General features: G+C 38.2%; 1 protein-coding gene across 4 annotated transcripts in view; it reads right to left on the bottom strand.

The window, feature by feature from the left end:
• The window catches only part of LOC123772645 (uncharacterized), a 72,713-nt gene that overhangs the window by 9,429 nt on the left and 43,544 nt on the right, over nucleotides 1–19,740 (bottom strand). For all 4 annotated transcript variants that reach the window (XM_069303418.1, XM_069303416.1, XM_045765900.2 and 1 more), the window contains 18 exons: nucleotides 17,909–18,032; nucleotides 16,312–16,473; nucleotides 15,526–15,576; nucleotides 13,276–13,424; nucleotides 12,584–12,812; nucleotides 12,094–12,186; nucleotides 11,231–11,374; nucleotides 10,137–10,215; nucleotides 9,868–9,998; nucleotides 8,217–8,423; nucleotides 6,325–6,453; nucleotides 5,765–5,947; nucleotides 4,509–4,648; nucleotides 4,136–4,268; nucleotides 3,199–3,330; nucleotides 2,337–2,419; nucleotides 875–1,019; nucleotides 90–174 (listed from right to left, as the gene is read on the bottom strand). In XM_069303418.1, coding sequence (XP_069159519.1) covers nucleotides 90–174; nucleotides 875–1,019; nucleotides 2,337–2,419; nucleotides 3,199–3,330; nucleotides 4,136–4,268; nucleotides 4,509–4,648; nucleotides 5,765–5,947; nucleotides 6,325–6,453; nucleotides 8,217–8,423; nucleotides 9,868–9,998; nucleotides 10,137–10,215; nucleotides 11,231–11,374; nucleotides 12,094–12,186; nucleotides 12,584–12,812; nucleotides 13,276–13,424; nucleotides 15,526–15,576; nucleotides 16,312–16,473; nucleotides 17,909–18,032 — 2,399 coding nt within the window. The remainder of the gene's footprint in view (nucleotides 1–89; nucleotides 175–874; nucleotides 1,020–2,336; nucleotides 2,420–3,198; nucleotides 3,331–4,135; nucleotides 4,269–4,508; nucleotides 4,649–5,764; nucleotides 5,948–6,324; nucleotides 6,454–8,216; nucleotides 8,424–9,867; nucleotides 9,999–10,136; nucleotides 10,216–11,230; nucleotides 11,375–12,093; nucleotides 12,187–12,583; nucleotides 12,813–13,275; nucleotides 13,425–15,525; nucleotides 15,577–16,311; nucleotides 16,474–17,908; nucleotides 18,033–19,740) is intronic.

Here is a 19,740-nt window from a genome sequence, read left to right as displayed (position 1 = left end):
AAGAATAAAGATGAGGAACAGGAATGGCAAGAGAAGGACTGTTATTCAAGGGACTTTAAGAGAACAAGTCCAGCCAATGGGTGTCTCACCTCTCTGCCTCATGGCGATGCATCTTTTAGTTTGATCAACAGCGATACTCTTGACTGATGCCATGATGCCGATATAGCACATAACCTGTAAACATGAACCATTATTGAAGCTGCCTTCTCTAATGACATTATTTTGGATGGGAGGAAACAAACAATAAGATTAAGGAGGAGGAGGAGGAGAAAAGGAAGAGGAGGAGGAAGAAAAAGAAAAAAAGAAGGAGGGAGGGAGGAGGAAAGTAGGGGAAGGAGAGGGAGGAGTAGGAGGGAGAAGAAAAGGAGAAAAAGACGGAGAAGAAAAAGGGAGGAGAATAAAAGGAACAGGAGAGATGGAGGAGGAAGAGGAAGGGAGTAGGAGGAGCTAGGGAAGAGGAGAAAACGATAGGGGGGGAGGAGGAGGAGGAGGACTTTAGAGGAGAAGGGAGTAGGAGGGGGGAGGAGGAGGAAAATAAGGAAGAATAGGAGAAAGAATTGTAAGAATAAATATAAAAATGTTTTGAAATGGAGTACTGTACTAAGATTAGAGAGAAAGATTATAATTATTTTTTGTAATTATAAACGAATAATTATAAACAAGGGAAATATATTCAGTATGGTTAAAAAGAGCAAGAGAGAGATTGAGAGATGTGAAAGAAACAGCAACAACAGAGAGGAGAAAGGACAACATCTATCTATCTATCGCTCTCTCACTTTATATTTTTCTCTCACTTTATATATCTCTCTCTCACTTTATCTCTCTCTCTCACTTTATCTCTCTCTCTCTCTCTCTCTCTCATTCACTCCCTCACCGGCTGACCATCCTCGAAAGGGGACATCATAATGTTGCAGGACGTGGAGGTGTAGACCTCATCCGGGATCGCCATCAAATCGATGCTGGAGAGCATTCCCAGGAGGCAGCTGACATCACTTGCGTCCTTCCAGGTGCTGGTGGGCCTGGAAGGTCAGGTTACAAGAGAACACAAGATCAGAGGTGAAAAGTCGCAAGAGATGGACAGTCTTTCACATAATTGGAAAGGTCATTCCACATTTTGGGACCGTCGATCTTCATAGCGTTTATAGTTTGGTTAAGTTGCACTCTTGGAATATCAAATAGATATTTGTTTCTAGTATAGTGCCCTTGAGTTCTGTTACAATCCTCTTGGAAGCATTTAAGGTCAGGATTAACATTACAATTCAGAGTTTTTTATATATAGAGTACACGAGATGATACGCAGTGACTTAATATCTACCATATTCAAAGATTTAAGTAAGGGGGTCCAATAATATAGCAAAGTATTATTTGAGGACTGCATAAAGAACATTGCGAAGAGTCTATGATATGCTTTCCAATTTGAGAATTGCTTTTAAATACATTAATGGTGAAAAGCTAAAGAAATTGCTCATGACCTTTATGAGACCATAGCTGGAATATGCAGTGGTTGTATGGTGCCCATATCTTATACACATCAACAAACTGGAAAAGGCCCAAAGACATGCAATTAATGGCACCCGGAACTAAAACACAAGAGCCATAAGGAGAGTTCAGAGGTATTAATCATGTTAAACGTAGAAAATAGAAGAAAATGAGGCGATATGGTCACTATGTACAAAATAGTAACGGGAATCAACAAAATTTATATCTATCAATTTTCGATGTCTCCAATTCTTCTGAAAGAAGAGTGGCTTCATGAACCACAATCAAATGCCCACTAGGTAATCAATGCATGCATTTTCTCTCAATAAGGAATGGTGTTATCTCAGGAGAAGTAGACTGAAGGGAAGAGGCAAAGTGAAAAATGTGCGGAGGGATGAGATGAGTGGTAGAAAAGGAAGATTGGAGAGGTAGGAGGGGAGGAGAGAAACAGGGTAGGAGACAGATGATGAGAAGAAAGAGACTGATGAGATGGAACAGAGGGAAAAAGAGGAGGAAGAAGTAAAAGAGGATAAGCAAGACTGTGATCCTTAAGTTCCAGAAGTGAGATTGGAGTATATTTACACTCTAAACAGCAAAAAGTTTTGAATTGTCTGTACATTTTAGGAATGACACTTTGGAATGACATTCCCAAAATGGTAAAAACCTTGACATATGACCTTTCCTTCTGAACTTTAGAAGCTATACTTAGCATTAACCAGACATTTGAGAATGGAAAATTTGAATGCCCTAAACAAAATTAAGAAATAACTTATAAATGACCTTATATATTATAATGCTTGTAAGCTAAATATAATAAAAACCGTGACTTAATACAACTACCCTGTAAACAACCTTACCCTTTGACATCGACGAGCATCTGACCAATCTGTTGCTGCTGAGTCTGGTCGAGACAGGGAGGCACCGGGCTCATGAAGGCTTTCTAAAGACAGGAGGAGGAGACAAAGGTGTACTGTTCTTTAACAAATAAATATGAAAATATTTGTTGCCACAAAATATATTAGGCCTTTACATGGAATGCTAATGAGTCCAGTTGAGCTAGTTATAATAAGACACACAATGTCAGTAATTTCTGTTTGCCTTGGCAAAATCTACATGTGAGGGGTTATGTCCATATGCATTTGCATGCATGTGAGGTTTACATCTATATGCATTTACATGTACAGATAGTCTATACCCTTTAGCATTAAATATTACTATGATACTGCATGTTATTTACTTAATTTCTGAATTTTTACATTTATATCTATGTTAACTTGCAACTCATAGCATTAAGTATTACCCTCAAATGTGATAACATTAACGAGTCTGTTTAGTTAAGTTTGCCTGAAACACTGAGCATGATTTTAGTGGCTTTATAAAAATGATAAATGCTTACTGTGTAAAAATTGCAATAGACATGGTAATATTTTTGATAATTAAAATATTATTATTATTATTATTATTATTATTATTATTATTATTAGAGAAAATCAGTAGGTGCCATGAGGAGGATTTGAACCCGCTCACTTGGTGCTCTCAGGCAAACACATTACCTGTACACCGGTACACCGGTACACCACAAAAATCCTACTGTTTTTCTCAGTGACACATCACGTTAATGGGACTTCATTCTCCATTATTATTATTATTATAAAATAGTATATATACCACACGCACAGACAAGCAACACACACTAAAAGGCTGATTGGACAAACTAACCTGCAGACGCTTGATAAACTCTGAGGAGGCAAACTCGTCCATTAACATCAAGTTATAGGGGTCGAGGTCAAATGCACAGTTGCCGAGCATGCTTAACTCACATATTCCCAGCATACCTCCTTGTACATTCATCTGGAGGTAGAGAAGGAAAGAAAGGAAGATAAATTTTTACTGTTTTAGTATATTTAAATTTATGTGTAGTGCAACTGTATAGGTATGGTTGAACCTCGCCTAGTGCTCTGATACAAAAATGAACAAAAATAAACTTTGGAAGAGTTAACTTTTCAACTTCCTTCCCAGGGGAAGGTAAGGTATTTATCAGGAGACAGCAGTAAGCCATTATGATCATATAGTTCTTAAACGGGATGAGGGTAAGGATTTGGGGTAGGATGATCAGGGATTGAACGCGGACCTGCAAGAAGCAAGACTGTCGCTCTACCATCTACTGCAGGTGTTTGGACACTTCCTTCCCAAGAACAACCTAACAAACAGGTAAAATAATCATCCTAGTATCTCTGATTTAACCCTTTAGGTCATAATAACCCATGTTTGCCAGAATGTCTACATGTCCCCACAGGACATGTTTTGCTAAAGTATGCTTTAGCCTTTTTGGTGGCACAGAGAAAAAGAGAATACAAATGGGAAGAAACAACAGTATATTTTGCATGCAGGCGTGAAGAGTAGTGAGGTGTTTACCCTGGCAAGGGAATGGGGTAATCTTGCACTACATTCTCATTGTTCAACTGGGGCAGTAGATGTGGAGTGAACTACTAGTTTTCTCTTGGTCTTGTAGATGGCAGGACATACCTAAGTGTAAGCTGACTTTTGATAATTTGATGCGCTCACAGGATGAGTATGGTATGCACAATAAGCTAACCACGGCTTGAGGCAGCAAATAAACAAAATCTCCATGTTGATTATCCATGAGTTTTCATACCAAATCACTGAAGATAGAGTTAATGAAGAGCCGTCTCCCATCCTGAGGAATGGTGGACAGGATATTCATCTTGCACATCTGCATCAGCAATACCTGCTTCATCTCCCGGTTCAGCACTTGCAGGGCAACATTTCTGGCGAGACGAGAAAGTGAGAGTGAGAGTGCAAGTGAGAGAAAATAGACTATATCCACATTGAGAGTAGAGCAGAAGGGAAATTCCTCAACAAACATTTAGATAATTACACTTCAATTGCGATGTATACAGTATATTTAAAACTTTAAAGTGTAATACCAATCATGACTTCAAATTTTTGTGAGTACACATATCTTAGAATACAAGGCAGTGTCCTAAGAAGCCCTTTGCCACACTCACCCCATGTCAACAATCACACACGGAGGGATGGTCGTCACGTCCTTAAGGAAGAACTGCTGTCCAAGAGCTGTCAACGATTGGGTGCCAGTGGGCATGTTAGTGGTGGCCCAGTCCAACAGCTTGTTTCTGAACACTCGGCACTGGTAGCAGCAGAGGAAAATTATATATAAAACATTCACGTTTAAAGAAAAGGAAGAGAAATTAGTGCATATTTAAATGGGTATTCTAATGTTCAGCCCAATACAAGGTAAAGCTGGTCCTGGGAAAAAAAATTATTGTACACCAGAGGCATAAAAAGGATACTCTAGAACTCAGTATGGTTGAAATGTTTATATGTGAATGTATTATTTGCTATCATCACCCTTGCATGCAGTACTTATGGTATGTGCTGGTTGATAAAAAGCATATGCTAGCTTCCTGTTCTCATCGAGACCTCTAGAGAAATATTGGCCCTCAGGTAAATTCAGATATGACTATGCGAGTTGTGGAAGTTATTACATTATCACTTCTTCACCTACTCATTATTATACACCAAAGTCCGGCTTATTATCAGAACTTGTCTTACTTCACTATGATGACTAGACCACACATCAGAAGATGGAGAAATGACGACGTTTTGGTCTGTCCTGTACCATCATCAAGTCGTGTGTGTGTGGATGGATTGAAACGTCGTCGTTTCTCCATCTTCTGATGTGTGGTTTGGTCGTCGTATCTTCAACCACGTTATTGTGACTCATCGTCTGTACACTATAAGTTCAACCTATCCAATTATTCAACAGTATTGCCCGGATAGTTTATACTTTAAACTGCCATTATTTATTAAAGCTACACTAACATTAAAACAATAAACAAATATATTTGTGACCAATATTTATTTGTTAAAAAGTAGAAAATTGATGTTCACTGGATGGTTCTCAAAGGCACTGATGAAATGAACTCGAGTAAAATTCCTCGTCACGGCCCTTGTGGATTTGTTCAAGTAAATTCTCATAGGAAAATTTAATTTATACATGAGTTTGGGAATAATGTAACCAACATAAGAGAAAGAAATATGGCAAGACGGATACAAATTACGTTCATGACAGAAACCGAGAAAAATTGATTCACATTATACACTCCTTCCTGGTGTACCCTCACACTGGAGGTTGATGCCACAACTTCAGCATAAACAAGAAAACATGTGGCCTTTGAAATCAATAGCATCACCCACATGACATCAATGCAAGGGGTTCATCATTTGAGAAAAATTTACTCACTGATGCCATGGATAGAGGTTTGCCTGAACGCTTGATAGCTGCAAACACATTGAAGAGGTCACTTGAAGAAACTTTTTTGGCATCTGCAGCACTCATGCAGGGCAGGAAGTCAATGCCCTTGCTGATCATGTCGGCGGAGATGTTACTTACGCCTCCATAGGTCAAGTTGGCACCCCGCATGCACTGTAGGGAAAGAGTTACTGCTGAGTGTAATAATGTATGGTTGTTACTGCTCGTTGTGATGGTGCTTTTGCTCTAGAAGAAAAACTATATATGGGGCTCATTGAAGGGGAAAGCCCTATAAGACTAGCTGGATAGCCACCCTTGAGGGACTCACTAGGTAAAATACTGGACTGATTAGAAGGATAATTTCATGGAACTCCTCCTTATCCTTCCTATAAGTCCTGTGAACTTATCCTTCAAGAGTTAATTTAATTATCAAATTATGTACTGGATGCTGGATTTGATAATTATCAAATTAATTATCACTGGAAGGAAAAATATACAGAATTCATAGGAAAAATAAGCTTCAATGAAAATATAATTACACTGGGACTTACTGGAAGAGAATAAGGTGACATATCCTTGGCAAATATAGCTAGAGAACCTGAGTCGAGGCTTCCTATCTTCCTGGTAGTGGCGTACGCCTTGAAGAACGGGGCAATTTTGGTCATGTCTGTGGCCGCCAGCTGAGGGATCAGGAAATGGTTGCAAGAGTGATTAGTTTGATTGATGCCTATGAACTTGCCAAAATCATAGTGTTATTGCCAAATAAGCATTCACTATTGAGCTGCTACTAGGCAATGCTGGGCAACTTTAGGCTAACATTCAACTCCTGTACTGTATATGGATGGAAAAATGCTGAAGGGAGTAATTTTGACATTCATTTCACCAAAGTTATTATATACAGTCACCAGAGGAAACATAGCAACACTGAAAACTTTGGAGTGAATATAATGAAAAAAGAAAAACAATAATGAGCTCTAAATATGTAAAACCACAAATGCAGCACACACACACAAATATCATTCCACTTGCAACTGATTTTTCAGTTAACTGTGTACAGGAATCTTGGCAGATATAGGAAAAAAGGCTAACAGTTCTAATCTACAAAAATGGTAGCAGAAAAGACCCTCTTAATTAAGCTCATTGACAAGTATAGTAGTTAAAACATTAGAAAAAATCATTCAAGCCAAATGGGTACAACACCTGGAGAGAAATTATATAATAACCAGACAGTATGGTTTTCAATCAAGAAGATCTTGCATAACAAATCAACTTGCTTCTATGATAGAGCCACAGGCATTTTACTGGAAAGAGATGGTTGGGTTGATTGCATTTATTTGGCCCTAATAAGGCTTTTAACAGTCCCACATAAGAGGTTGTTCTGGAATTCTTTATCTGCCAGATGAATTCTTATGAACTACATTGTCAAGAACAAAAGCTATATTCAGGTTATGGTAGCAAATATGATGAACAAATATTAGAAACTTCTTTTTCTAACAAATTAAGTGAGAAGGTGGTGAATGCCAAAACTGTTAGTACTGTAGTTTTAAAGCATCATATGACAATGAGTACTAGGAAGTTGGGACACAATAAATGTAGCTCTCATTCTGTAACCACAACACTTAGGTAATTACATAAACATTTTTATGTAGCATGAGTATTACAATCAGTAATGTCAATAATGAAGTCCCACAAAGCTTGCTACCAGCACTAGTAATGTTCATTACCTATTTAAATTACCTTCCTGAAGGGATAGAGAACTTAATGACCACATTTATGGCTCATGTTAAGCTACAGGGAAGAAAACTTGTATGACTATCGTGCCCTTTGAAATGACCTACTCAAAATAATTACATGAAACAATTCTTAGCCAGTGGAGTTCAATATGGACAAATGTCACATACAGTAATGGATTGCAGAACAAGTGAAACTAGGTCACACTCAACTAACAAATTCTAGTACTGTATATGAACACCACAGAAATCGGGCAACTAAAAAAGACTTATGGGTGGTCCTGCAGAATAAATATCACCAAAGGACTACATCGAGTGTATAATATGAGAGGCAAAGCTACTCTGGCTATTTTCTAAGTTTCAAATAGACCAAAATCGACAGTGAAATGTTTGTAAAAGAAATTCAAAACATCATAAGACACAGACTATGGGGAAGACAGGATACCTTGTGCATAGCTCCAATAGCTAGAGCAGTAGACAAGGCACAGTAATTATGAGGAAAGCTAAGCAAGTATGACTATATAGCACACGGAAAAGGATACGAGGACAAGGTGCTAAGACATGATAACAGTGAAGGAACGTGCTTAATATTTTAACTATAGTGAATGGAATGTTGACCCAGGCTGGCAGCATGCGAGACCTGGGAGATCTTGGTCTCATGTTCAAGCCCCACATTACTCCTATATTATGAAACACATTGTACACAAAATCACCTGTGAGATCATGACATCAATTTGGTAAGTCGTAAGTGGCCGATTTGTTGCCTTGACTTTGTCAACAATCTGCCCCCAGAAAGTCTTGCTCTGGTCCTTGAGAAGGTTTGGGCTAATTAGAGTTTTCAGGGAGTCGATCAACTGGCTTGGTGAGAAAACTCCATTGACAAGCGCTGTTGCCATGTTTGCCCTCATTAGTGCATTTATCTGGTGGAAGATAAAAGTTTAGCTCATTGGTTGGCATTGGATTTGATTACAAAACTAAACAAGTGCTAGCAAATATGAAATTTGTAAAAATAAAAGAGCAGAGTGTTTATTTTTCAAAAAATATTTGTGCTTATGATTCTTAAAAGAGCCCATTGGCTTGGTTGGAAAATGAGTTGGATTTTCATAGCAACTTGATGGGAACCTTTCAATTTTTCAACTCTGATCTGATCTGAATTCTGATCTCAAGCTTTTGCCCCGTTCCCTTTCCCCCCATCCCCCCGACATTACAATGTCTACAAGGTCTCCTGGCATTTAGATCAGAATTGAAGAATATCTGTATAAGAAAGCATGTAAAATTATGGCTGGTAACAGTGCTATAGCAAACCATAATTGGGAAAAGGATCACAATATTGATTTTAAAAAATGTTTTTTAGAAATAATCTATAAAAGTAATAATATTAGAAGTAGAAGGGTAGTAAAAGGGGTTCTAATAAATGCTCTGAATACTTTCGCTAGCAACAAAAGTTTTACTTCGGAGAATAGCTTTACTAGGAATATGATTCAGAGTGAATTCAAATTAGATCTCAATAAATGGATGAATGAAAGCAGTCCCATTGGGGTAAGGAGAGGATTATGAGGGACAGCATCCAGGTGAACACCTCTATTAATAACAACTCCGGTTCCCATAATAGCAGCATTACAGAATGGACACATGACCATATTTCCATAGAAGACATTACCGCAGGTAGAGCGGCAGTCTGGAATATAGGTGACATGGTCAGGTGGTCAAGAAGGATAAGAGGACTGGACCCAGGATAACAGTCTCATTAGACGTTGAGAAGTAAGTCTCGTCCTAATCACACACACTCAGACCTTGATGAAGCACTCAGGAAAGTGTGAAAGACTTTGTGTAAATTCCTTACATAAATTTCACAAATGCACAAGTGTGGGGTTTTATCCTATGTTATTATGTCTGTGAGAAGACATTACCATTACTAATGATAATAATAATAATATTTTATTTATAAACATACAAAGGATCAAAATACAGTGGTTATTTAGTAGATACAGTACAGTATTTGTGTATTTTATAAACCCACTAATTATGCACAGTGTTTCGGATATAGACGTTACTTAGGATGAAGTAGGAAGGGATTGGGGTACAATGGTTAAAGAGATCAAATACAATGGATATTACTGGATATATTCTAAGGATGATAATGCAAAATTTCCAGAGTAATTAGAAACAACACCCAGTGCAAATATTTCTTATATTTCTTCCAAGTATGAGAATTAAAATTACATAACGTTAGAGATTTGTTAGTTGAGATTACAGCAAATTGAAATACTGTAGTGAGGAAATTGGTTATCTTACCAGCAAGAATATGGTAACATCATTCCCATGACACTAAACCCCAGGAAATGGTTGGGTGATTGTACCCACCTTAGCTGAGAACTCTGGACCTTGGACCATCATAACACTAGAGTCCATGTATGGCAGGAGTTGGGTGAGCAGCCCACGCCTGGCGGCGGCCTTCACATAGCACGCAGGAGCCCTCATCATCAACGGCCCTCCTGTACATACACAACTCTAGGTTAAAAGGCTGGGTAGCTGCCTTGTTCCTACACCCTTCATTTAACAAATCCTTATTAATAAAAATGAGACATTGGAGATGAGAGGTGCTGGAGAACCACAAGGTAGGTGACACTTACCCAGGGCAGTAACATCGGACTGGGTGATGTTGTCGACTGTTACGTTCATCAGTCTGTCCTGCAGGATGATGCTGGCATCCTAGGGGGAAGGAGCAAAACAGCATAGATTTGTAGCGAGGGGAAAAAAAGTGTTGGATGTTGAAGTGAATGAGATTAATGTCTAATACTGCAATATTCTTTAATATCCTTTGATGACCCGTAATGTCTCCTGGTACATCGCGATATTCTGCGATGTCCTGTGATGCCTTTCATTTGTGTATCCTTAAGTGATACCTGGTGTGTCCTGGTGACTCCCTATGTGTTCTCATATGTTTTGGTGCCCTAAATGTACTATAATAATAATAATAATAATAATAATAATAATAATAATAATAATAATAATAATAATAATAATACAGACAGCTACATGGTTTCTGAACCCCCTTGAGACTGAAAGGATAACTTGTTGTGTACAGATAAGTGGTTTGTCATCCTGAAAGGTTAGGGATTTTTTTTTTACTGTTTTGTTGCAAAAATTTGACAGAATTTTGTTTGTACCCACCAATATGAGAAGTTCTGATCTGCTTGTTAACTCACAAAAAAAATTTTACCTAGCAAAAAACAAACTCCAAAATAACACTATCCTTTCAGTATTCAACCAAAATGTCAGATCACTTGGTAAACATTTTGTTGATTTAAATGCACTACTCAAAGCACTAGGTACTAAACTATTCTTCATTATTTCAACAGAAACATGGTACAGAGTTGACCAGACCACACACTAGAAGGTGAAGGGACGACGACGTTTTGGTCCATCCTGGACCATTCTCAAGTCGAATGTACTATATATGTCCCATCACCATCTAGTGTGTGTTCTGGTCAACATACTTTAGCCACGTTATTGTGACTCATCGCCTGCATTATTATGGCATTTTCTGGTTTCCTACCATCCTGAATATCAATGAGAAAATATCCAGAATATCCCTTGGTATGTCTAATGTCTTTTTGATGACTGTTGGTGTCCCCTAAGTTCTCTTAGTATATCTAGACATGTCCTTATGTCTTCCCTTTTATTTCATTTATGTTCCTTTTTATGTCTCCTTAAGAGTGCTTACCTGAGGGTTTATGTCCTTGCCCTTAACCATGGAGTTGTTGTAAGTTATTGCTTTCAAAGTAGGATCAGCAAATCCATCTGATGAGAGGTCTGAGGGCCCCACACACACTTGTAGGTTACCCAGGCTGTTGTACCATGTTTTGTCCTGTTGGGGAGAAGTAGTTATGGTCTTTGGTCATCTTATATGGTTATGATGTGTGTGCTTATTTATTGATTTATAATAATTCATTCACACTAACAAGAGTCAGGAGTATAGTGTGGGATTGTGGTATGAGTATGGGCACATTAGTGATGGTGTGAGGTTATTATGCTTGGTTAATAACAGTTATAACTTATGTGTTATAATTTACCACCATTTGTATAGTGATGTAGATACAAACAGGAAGTCAGCAGCTTGTTAAAGGTTCCTCTGTTATGCTGTTATGGTACACAAGTTATTGTGCATAAGAAGAAATAAAACTATAAGTGTACTGGCCCAGGCCAGTAATTATTATTTATGATGCATGGTTATGGTGGGTGAGCATGATGTGTGGCTATGGTTAGGCAAGTTAGTCTATGGTTAGGGCATGGTTAGACAAATTTTATGGTAGGTAGCTATGGTGCATTGGCTGTTTGTGATATTTATATATTAATGATTATATATATGCAGAATAAGCATTATTTCCCCCTTCCTCCCCTTTCTGTCTCTCTCTCTCTCTCTCATTCGTTTGTTCGTTGTTAATTTCTTTGTTATTTACACACACACACACACACACACACACACACATATATATATATGAACATTAACTTGCACAAACACGCAAGTCGATTATATAAAAGATACAGTATATATATAATATACTGTATATGTATATATATACTTACAGCGGCAGCCGACAAGCTGGAACATTGATTTGCCATGCAGAGAACTTGCTTCCATTTCTCACATGTCTGGAACTTTGTGAATGGCATGGATATCTGTAAAATAGAGGTGTAGGTAAAAAGGTAGGTAGGTATAAAATAGATAAAAAGATACATAGGTATATGATAATGATAATGTTTATTTTTGGAAAGTACATACATAAACAATGAGTTACAATCAGAAGGTTGGATTTCTAGATAGAGCAAGTACAGTATTTATGCCTAAAGCCGCTAATATGCACAGCATTTCGGCCATGATGTGAAATAACAAACTTTAAATTAAGACGTAAATCTAATCAAGATCAAAAGCAAAAATTTAACTGAAGTAGAAACAGTAAAAAGAATGACAATATTCTACTCCAGGCATAAAATGAATGACGGGATTACATGCTGAATGGAACTTCACCCCCCTCCCCCCCCCCCACCTCCCACACAGCACCCACAATCTCCTTACCTTGGAAATATCCACTGTTGCAGCTTGAACAAGTGAATCACTCAGGTAGACGATGGCATAATCAGGTATCATGCTGACGCCACCCAATTCTACGACACTGCTCTGGTTCCAGGTTGATGGGGGTCCATGAATTCGTCGGATCATCATCTGGATAAAGGTCCACAGCTTGTTTGCTGGTGGGCAGTTAGGGTCAGGAGATGTTGACAGGCACATTTTAAGGATGTCCACGCTGTCAAGGATTTAATGTTTTCAGAAATTTGAGTTTGCATTGTCTGTATGTAATTTTTTTAATGCTTCTCTGTACAATATTTCCCTCTCTGACTCCTCTTGATAAAAATTTGCGTTAGTTTTGCATAATTAACTTTAAAATGAATGCTTTCTTGTTAATATTACAGTAAGTTTCTTAATTAATTATTCAGTATTTCATGGTAGAGAAAAATTGGGTTCTTTCTCCATTCCTTATCTGTCCCATATAATACCTATAGCAGCAGCAGCAGCAGCAGTTTAGTGTTTTCTGCAGATAACACCTTAAGGTCTACAACAGTTATGTTAATGGTCTAAAATATGTACCTCTCCCTTGCTTTCCTGCTCTCTCTCTCTCTCTCTCTTTTCCACTCTTCCTCCCTTGCTCTTGCAGTTTCACTCATTTTCTTTTACCATTTCACTCTTCAACTTTCCCCTGCAATACTTACACCGCCTGGGCAGTAGAGTCGTTCTGCACCTTGTCTGCACAGACAGGCAGAGTGAAGACCAGCGGGCCAAGGTCACTGATGTTCTGTGGAGACCACACTGCAGGGACACCCAGCCTTGACACCAACGTCATTATTTCACTCAGCGTCATCTGTGAGAACAAACTGTCAAGAGAATTCTCATTCTTATTCATTCTCTCTCTTTCTCTCTTTATCATTCTCTCTCTCTCTCTCTCTCTCTCTTTATCATCCTCTCTCTCACACTCATTCTTCCTACCTCTTGTGCACACCACCACTATCCTATAATTTTCACTTTTAAATTAATTAATGTACCATGCTTATGGTTCATGCATTTTTTGCAAATACAGTATCCTAAAGTAAAGATTATTATATACACTTGTAAATATCCTATAGTATGGGCCATTTTCATTTATTAATTCATTACTGTCCACTTTCACGCAAGCCCATTTTTTACAATAATTTGTTTCAGGCAAATATGAAAATATGTAAAAAAAATCCATAATAAATGCACCAGAGTAGGTTATGTTAGAACCAGGTGTTAAAACATTAATAAATTCAACATGAAATTTGATGCTTTTGAAAATAATTTTGGATGTGAAAACAGTAAACAAAATCATGTATTCGTATTGAATTCTTACAGAAAACAAATAAAATTAATACATTCATGGTTATCTTTTTGTAATTACATTTTTCTGAAAGATAACTAGTGGCAGGGGTAATATTAGTCATACAGTAGCATCAAGACTGATGCAATGAAGCATTAGGAATACTAGAGTGGTAGCAGCAGGAATACTAGAGTGGTAGCAGCAGGAATACTAGAGTGGTAGCAGCAGGAATACTAGAGTGGTAGCAGCAGGAATACTAGAGTGGTAGCAGCAGGAATACTAGAGTGGTAGCAGCAGGAATACTAGAGTGGTAGTAGCAGGAATACTAGAGTGGTAGTAGCAGGAATACTAGAGTGGTAGCAGCAGGAATACTAGAGTGGTAGCAGCAGGAATACTAGAGTGGTAGCAGCAGGAATACTAGAGTGGTAGTAGCAGGAATACTAGAGTGGTAGTAGCAGGAATACTAGAGTGGTAGCAGCAGGAATACTAGAGTGGTAGCAGCAGGAATACTAGAGTGGTAGCAGCAGGAATACTAGTGGTAGCAGCAGGAATACTAGAGTGGTAGCAGCAGGAATACTAGTGGTAGCAGCAGGAATACTAGAGTGGTAGTAGCAGGAATACTAGAGTGGTAGCAGCAGGAATACTAGAGTGGTAGTAGCAGGAATACTAGAGTGGTAGCAGCAGGAATACTAGAGTGGTAGCAGCAGGAATACTAGTGGTAGCAGCAGGAATACTAGAGTGGTAGTAGCAGGAATACTAGAGTGGTAGCAGCAGGAATACTAGAGTGGTAGCAGCAGGAATACTAGTGGTAGCAGCAGGAATACTAGAGTAGTAAGCTGGTGGTAGCAGCAGTCAGTCTGTATGCTATGCTAATTATATGAATACTGTTCAAACACGGCAAGTCAGTTAACCATCCAGTCTATACCAGTATAAGTGCTCAAAAACATCAGGTCAACATTCGTTCATGTCGACAGGCAAATACGATACACAAAGAAAACCCGTGACCTCCCTCGTGCATAAAATATGACCACTTTTTCATACAATGCTCACAAGACTTCCATTGACTCTTATTCCAATAAGGATATCATCCAGTGTCATAATTAATTGAATTATTATTTTGCAACATAATTTCAACTGGAGAGCTCACTAATCAAATTGTTATATTACTGTATAGTTTTTTTTATTATCACCAGTTTACCCTATTAATATTAATACAATATTAATGTTTCTCATTATATATTCATTTAATAGTTATATTTTTGGTTCATGACTGTTTCACCTTGTAACTCAAAATTGACAGTAAATTATATTGTAGTTTTAACACTTGTCCAAGAGGCTATAGTATGAACATATAAGTGGCTTTGCAGCGTATACACACTTAAGAGTTTACGTCATTCCTGGCCTATGTTCGGACCTAAAGTATATTTGTTAGTTGATCAGTAAACTATTGTGATGGTCTTAATCACCTTCCACAAGTTGATAGGTCTGAAACCTAACACTAAAGCAAACTAAGATCTTTCTACCAGTGGGTCATGAAATAGGCGATACAGACGATCTGGGAACAATGTTAGTGCAGAACTGTTATTACACACACGGGTAATTACAACAACAACAACAACTCTATTACCTGACAGCCCACATCAATCGATGCTTCTGCAGTTGATATCAGGTTCTTGCACTGTCAAAAGGAGAGAGAGAAAATAATGTTAGTTAATTAGATAAGATAATATACTGTAGTTAAATACAGGTAATATATAATTAAGGTAAAGGTACATACACTGAAAATGAGTTATAAACATAATATTGGATTTATAGATAGAGCTAGTACATACAATGTCTGAAGCCATAAAATTATAATACAATTATAAATAAAAGATAATGAATAAAATTAACATTTATGTGGTGCAAATTAATTTAAATTAAATGTAATTTGAAAGATATAATACATTGTTAGAGACTTTTATGAAGTGTTGGACTTTTCTGAGTGAACTTTTTATCAAATGGCATGTAAATTTCTATTTCTGAACAATTTTATTATTTTGAGCCTTTTGTTGTGGATAAATTATTATTATTATTATTATTATAGATGTAACACAAACAAGGAGCAACAGTTTCAAGTTCAAAAAGCCAAAATATAGGACTGAAAACAGGAGATGCTTTCTCACCAACAAGATTAATATCCCATTGAACCTCATACCTGCTGAAGCCGTAAATACCAAAACAATGTAGAATTTATAAATCCAGCTGGAAAAAATCATCAGGGCAAATGGGGGGCCCCTTTGATAAGCTGCTGGCTTGTCAAAGGTATGTGTGTATATGTATATGCTGTACATATGTACAATATATGTATATATATGTACTGTATATATCATATAGATGCAGTATATATATTTACTTGATATGATACAAATACCTGGCTAGCATCAGACTGGACTGTGTTGATGACTTCTTGGTCTGACATGTTGGAAATCGTCAAGCGATTCAGCTCATCCAGAAACCTCTGAGGGACCTTCCCAGTACCCGAGGCGATCAAGTTGTTGACCTCAGTCTCGCTGGCTGTCATCAGAAGTGCAGGCTGGCAGGAGAGAGGGTTGTGTTGCAGCCAGGGTTAGCAATGTATAATTACTTAAAAAAAAAAGGAGAGAGATAGAGAGAGGAGGGAAGACAAAGATATTGCCAGATAGACAGACACAGTGTTGTAACACGTGTACTTGTCTGTCTGTGGTTGCCAAAGGGGGAGGGGAAGGGAAGCTCCAGCTTAATCTTAAAAGCCTGGCACAGTTAATTTAAACTTCTTTTGAGTTTCTTTGTACCTATTTTTGAGTCAATGTAGAGGGTTGACCTCAACTACCTCATAATAATAATAATTTTTTATTTATGCAGCATTTCCCGCATAAAATGTAACAAGAAATTAAAAGATTTAAAACTAAATGAGATAAAAAAAATATTGAATTGAGGTAGATCAATAGAAAATGACAATTATTACACAATGATTGGAACAGCAAAATTTCAACTGAACACATTAATTTTACAGCATAAACAGAAGGAATAACAAATATTATTAAATTTTTACGTGGCAGATAACAACTGTAATACAGATTCGGTAATTAATGTTCAATAACACCAAAACACAGGTTGACTGACATTTAGGAAGTCACTCACTTCTCGTCAAAGTTGTCGAGAGGAATTTATTACCTCATTGATGCAAACGAGAAAGAAGAGAGGACCAAGTATACTGCTCTTTGGAACCTTGAGTTGATTGGTAGGGTGGGAGAAGTAGCATGATTCACAGATACATACTGAAGCCTGTCATTGAGGTAAGAGTGCAAGTATTAAAGGGAGTGACCTCTGACTCCACTGTTACAGTTTAAGGCTATTGTAGCGGCTGGTGTCAAAAGCCTATAATGATAGTCAACAGGTAAACCTACAGGGTACTAATTTTTTCTCAAGAGCTGCATGTACTGTATCACATTAATTATACTAATTATTGCATTATCCAGCACAAACCATAACACCCAATCTGACACTCTGCCATTTTCTAGATGCCCGTATCCACACTGACACACCTAAACACCCATACCCATACCCTGACACCACACAAACACCCATACCCTGACACCACACAAACACCCATACCTTGACACCACACAAACACTCATACCCTTACACCACACAAGCACCACTACACTTGCAGGGCCTTAATCCTATTTTTTTTTTTCCAGAATACAACCCGCCAAATCGTTTAACAACCATTTACTGCTAGGTGAACAGAGGCTTCAGGTAGGGATTGGCACCTGGTCAATCCTCCCCGGCCAGGATATGAACCCAGGCCAAAGCGCTCCCGAAGCACCAGACGAATGCTTTACCACTGTGCCATGGGGACTGCTTTAATTTGTCACTTGTGATATGACAAAGAGTACTGGAGAAGATGAGACTCCACGAGCGTATCTCTTATCCTGTAGCTACACTTAGGTAATTACTCGGTCACACACAAACCCACAATGTCCTACATTAAGCTCTCTCCAGCCGTCCGCAGGTATATCACTGAGCAGTTTCGTCGCCGTGGCATTCTTGAAGGACTTGTTGGACAGCCAACCTTTCACGTCGGCTGACAGGTTCGTGAACCGGTTTGTCCTGGGAAAGTTGTCAGAGAAGAGTATATATATAGTCTCTGTGAGAAGAGTGGTGATGGTTGGACATGGTGTTACATGATGGTTAGTAGGGTTGAAGGTTAATTGTACATGGTGATGAATATGAGAATGATAATGATAGATTGTGTTGTTTGTTGGTACCCCAAGACCATCCCCCCCCCTCCCTGCAAATTTAGGTGAGACTAGCCCCAATCATCTGGCCTCCAATTTTGGACAAAGACAAAGAAATATTCTCTCTATGTTCAAGTACATTTATTGAGACAATAAAATACATCTCCAAGGAATAGAGTAGCTTAAGCTGTTTCTACCCTCCTCTACTGTAAGTCCCTCAATGGGTGCACAAATCCAGTGAGTACAAATCCACAAATCACAGTACAGTACAAGAATTACATTTAACATTGCAGGTTAATATAGTAAACACAGTATACAAGTGTTACACTCTAGAGGCAAGGTGCTTGTAGTTCCTAAGTATTCTGTCTATCGTAGCATTATTACACATCCCATATTTTCTCTTATAGTATACTAGGAGGGGTACACTAGGTATACTATATATACTATAGTATAGGGGTATACTAGGAGGAGGGCCCTGCCCCTCGTCATCCCCACCCTTCCCAACATCCCACCTCTCCTCATCCTCCCCACTCTTTCCTTCTGCCCATCCCCTTCACCATCCCTCGACATCCACATCCCTCGACTCTTGCCCTTTCCCTTGTCCGCCCCAACCTCCTCCCATCTCCCCTCTCCCCTGCCCCTTCCCCTTCCTGCCCATCCCCTCATCCTCCCTCCCTCATCTTCCCTTTTTCCCTCCATCCCCAATTAGCTCCAATTCCCTTTCATAAAATAAAATATTAATGAGAATTGTAACTATGTACTTTATGTGTTTAATTAAGGAAATAAGTTTTTCTGATGGCAAAAAATTCTTCGGACATCTCGACCAACATTTCACACTTGACCAGAATTGATTCTGCAAAAATCGGATAGGATGGGGTGTGAATAATTACTAGTATTTCTTGAATCATTTAACTCTGGCCTACCCTGACCAGCCTATGTTTTTCCCATACCCATAACCATTTACCCAACAAATTTTGGTAAGGCTAGCCCCAAGCATCTGAGCTCCAACTTCAGATAGACAAGCCAGCAGACAGACAGATTTACAGACATATTCTCTAATATAGTATAGATGAGGGGGTTACCCGGCATTGCCCGTGTCTGTCTGTTTTCCCCATCCCCCCCCCCCCCTCTCTCTCTCTATTTAGCTATCTCTGTCTTCCTACTTCATCCACCTTCAAAAACCACTGATACAATTCTAATAAAAATAACTTATTCACAAGAAGGTACAATGGGTTGATGATATTACATAAGATTGATATTTTAACATTGATGCAAAGCCACTAACATGCATAGCATTTCAGGCAGGTCTTTAATCTAACATATCAGGTAAGATGAAATAATGTAAGAATAAAAAAAGTTTTTTTATTAACAAATAACTACAATATAAATTAAGAGAGGTGATTACACTGGAAAAGATATACTGTATGTGTTAAGTACTGTACTAATATTGGGGAAGTGGGTAGTACAAGATACAGTGTGAGTTTGAAGCAATAGGTAGGAAACTATGAGGATGAAATTAGGTACTTTTTCATTTTACTTTTAAATAAAGCATAGGTTGGAAAATTTTTATTTCGTTAGGG

Source organism: Procambarus clarkii, chromosome 50, assembly GCF_040958095.1.
Source record: "Procambarus clarkii isolate CNS0578487 chromosome 50, FALCON_Pclarkii_2.0, whole genome shotgun sequence".
NCBI classification, from domain to species: domain Eukaryota; kingdom Metazoa; phylum Arthropoda; class Malacostraca; order Decapoda; family Cambaridae; genus Procambarus; species Procambarus clarkii.
Note: the sequence above shows the minus strand (reverse complement) of the source record. Positions and strands in the feature narration are given on the sequence as shown.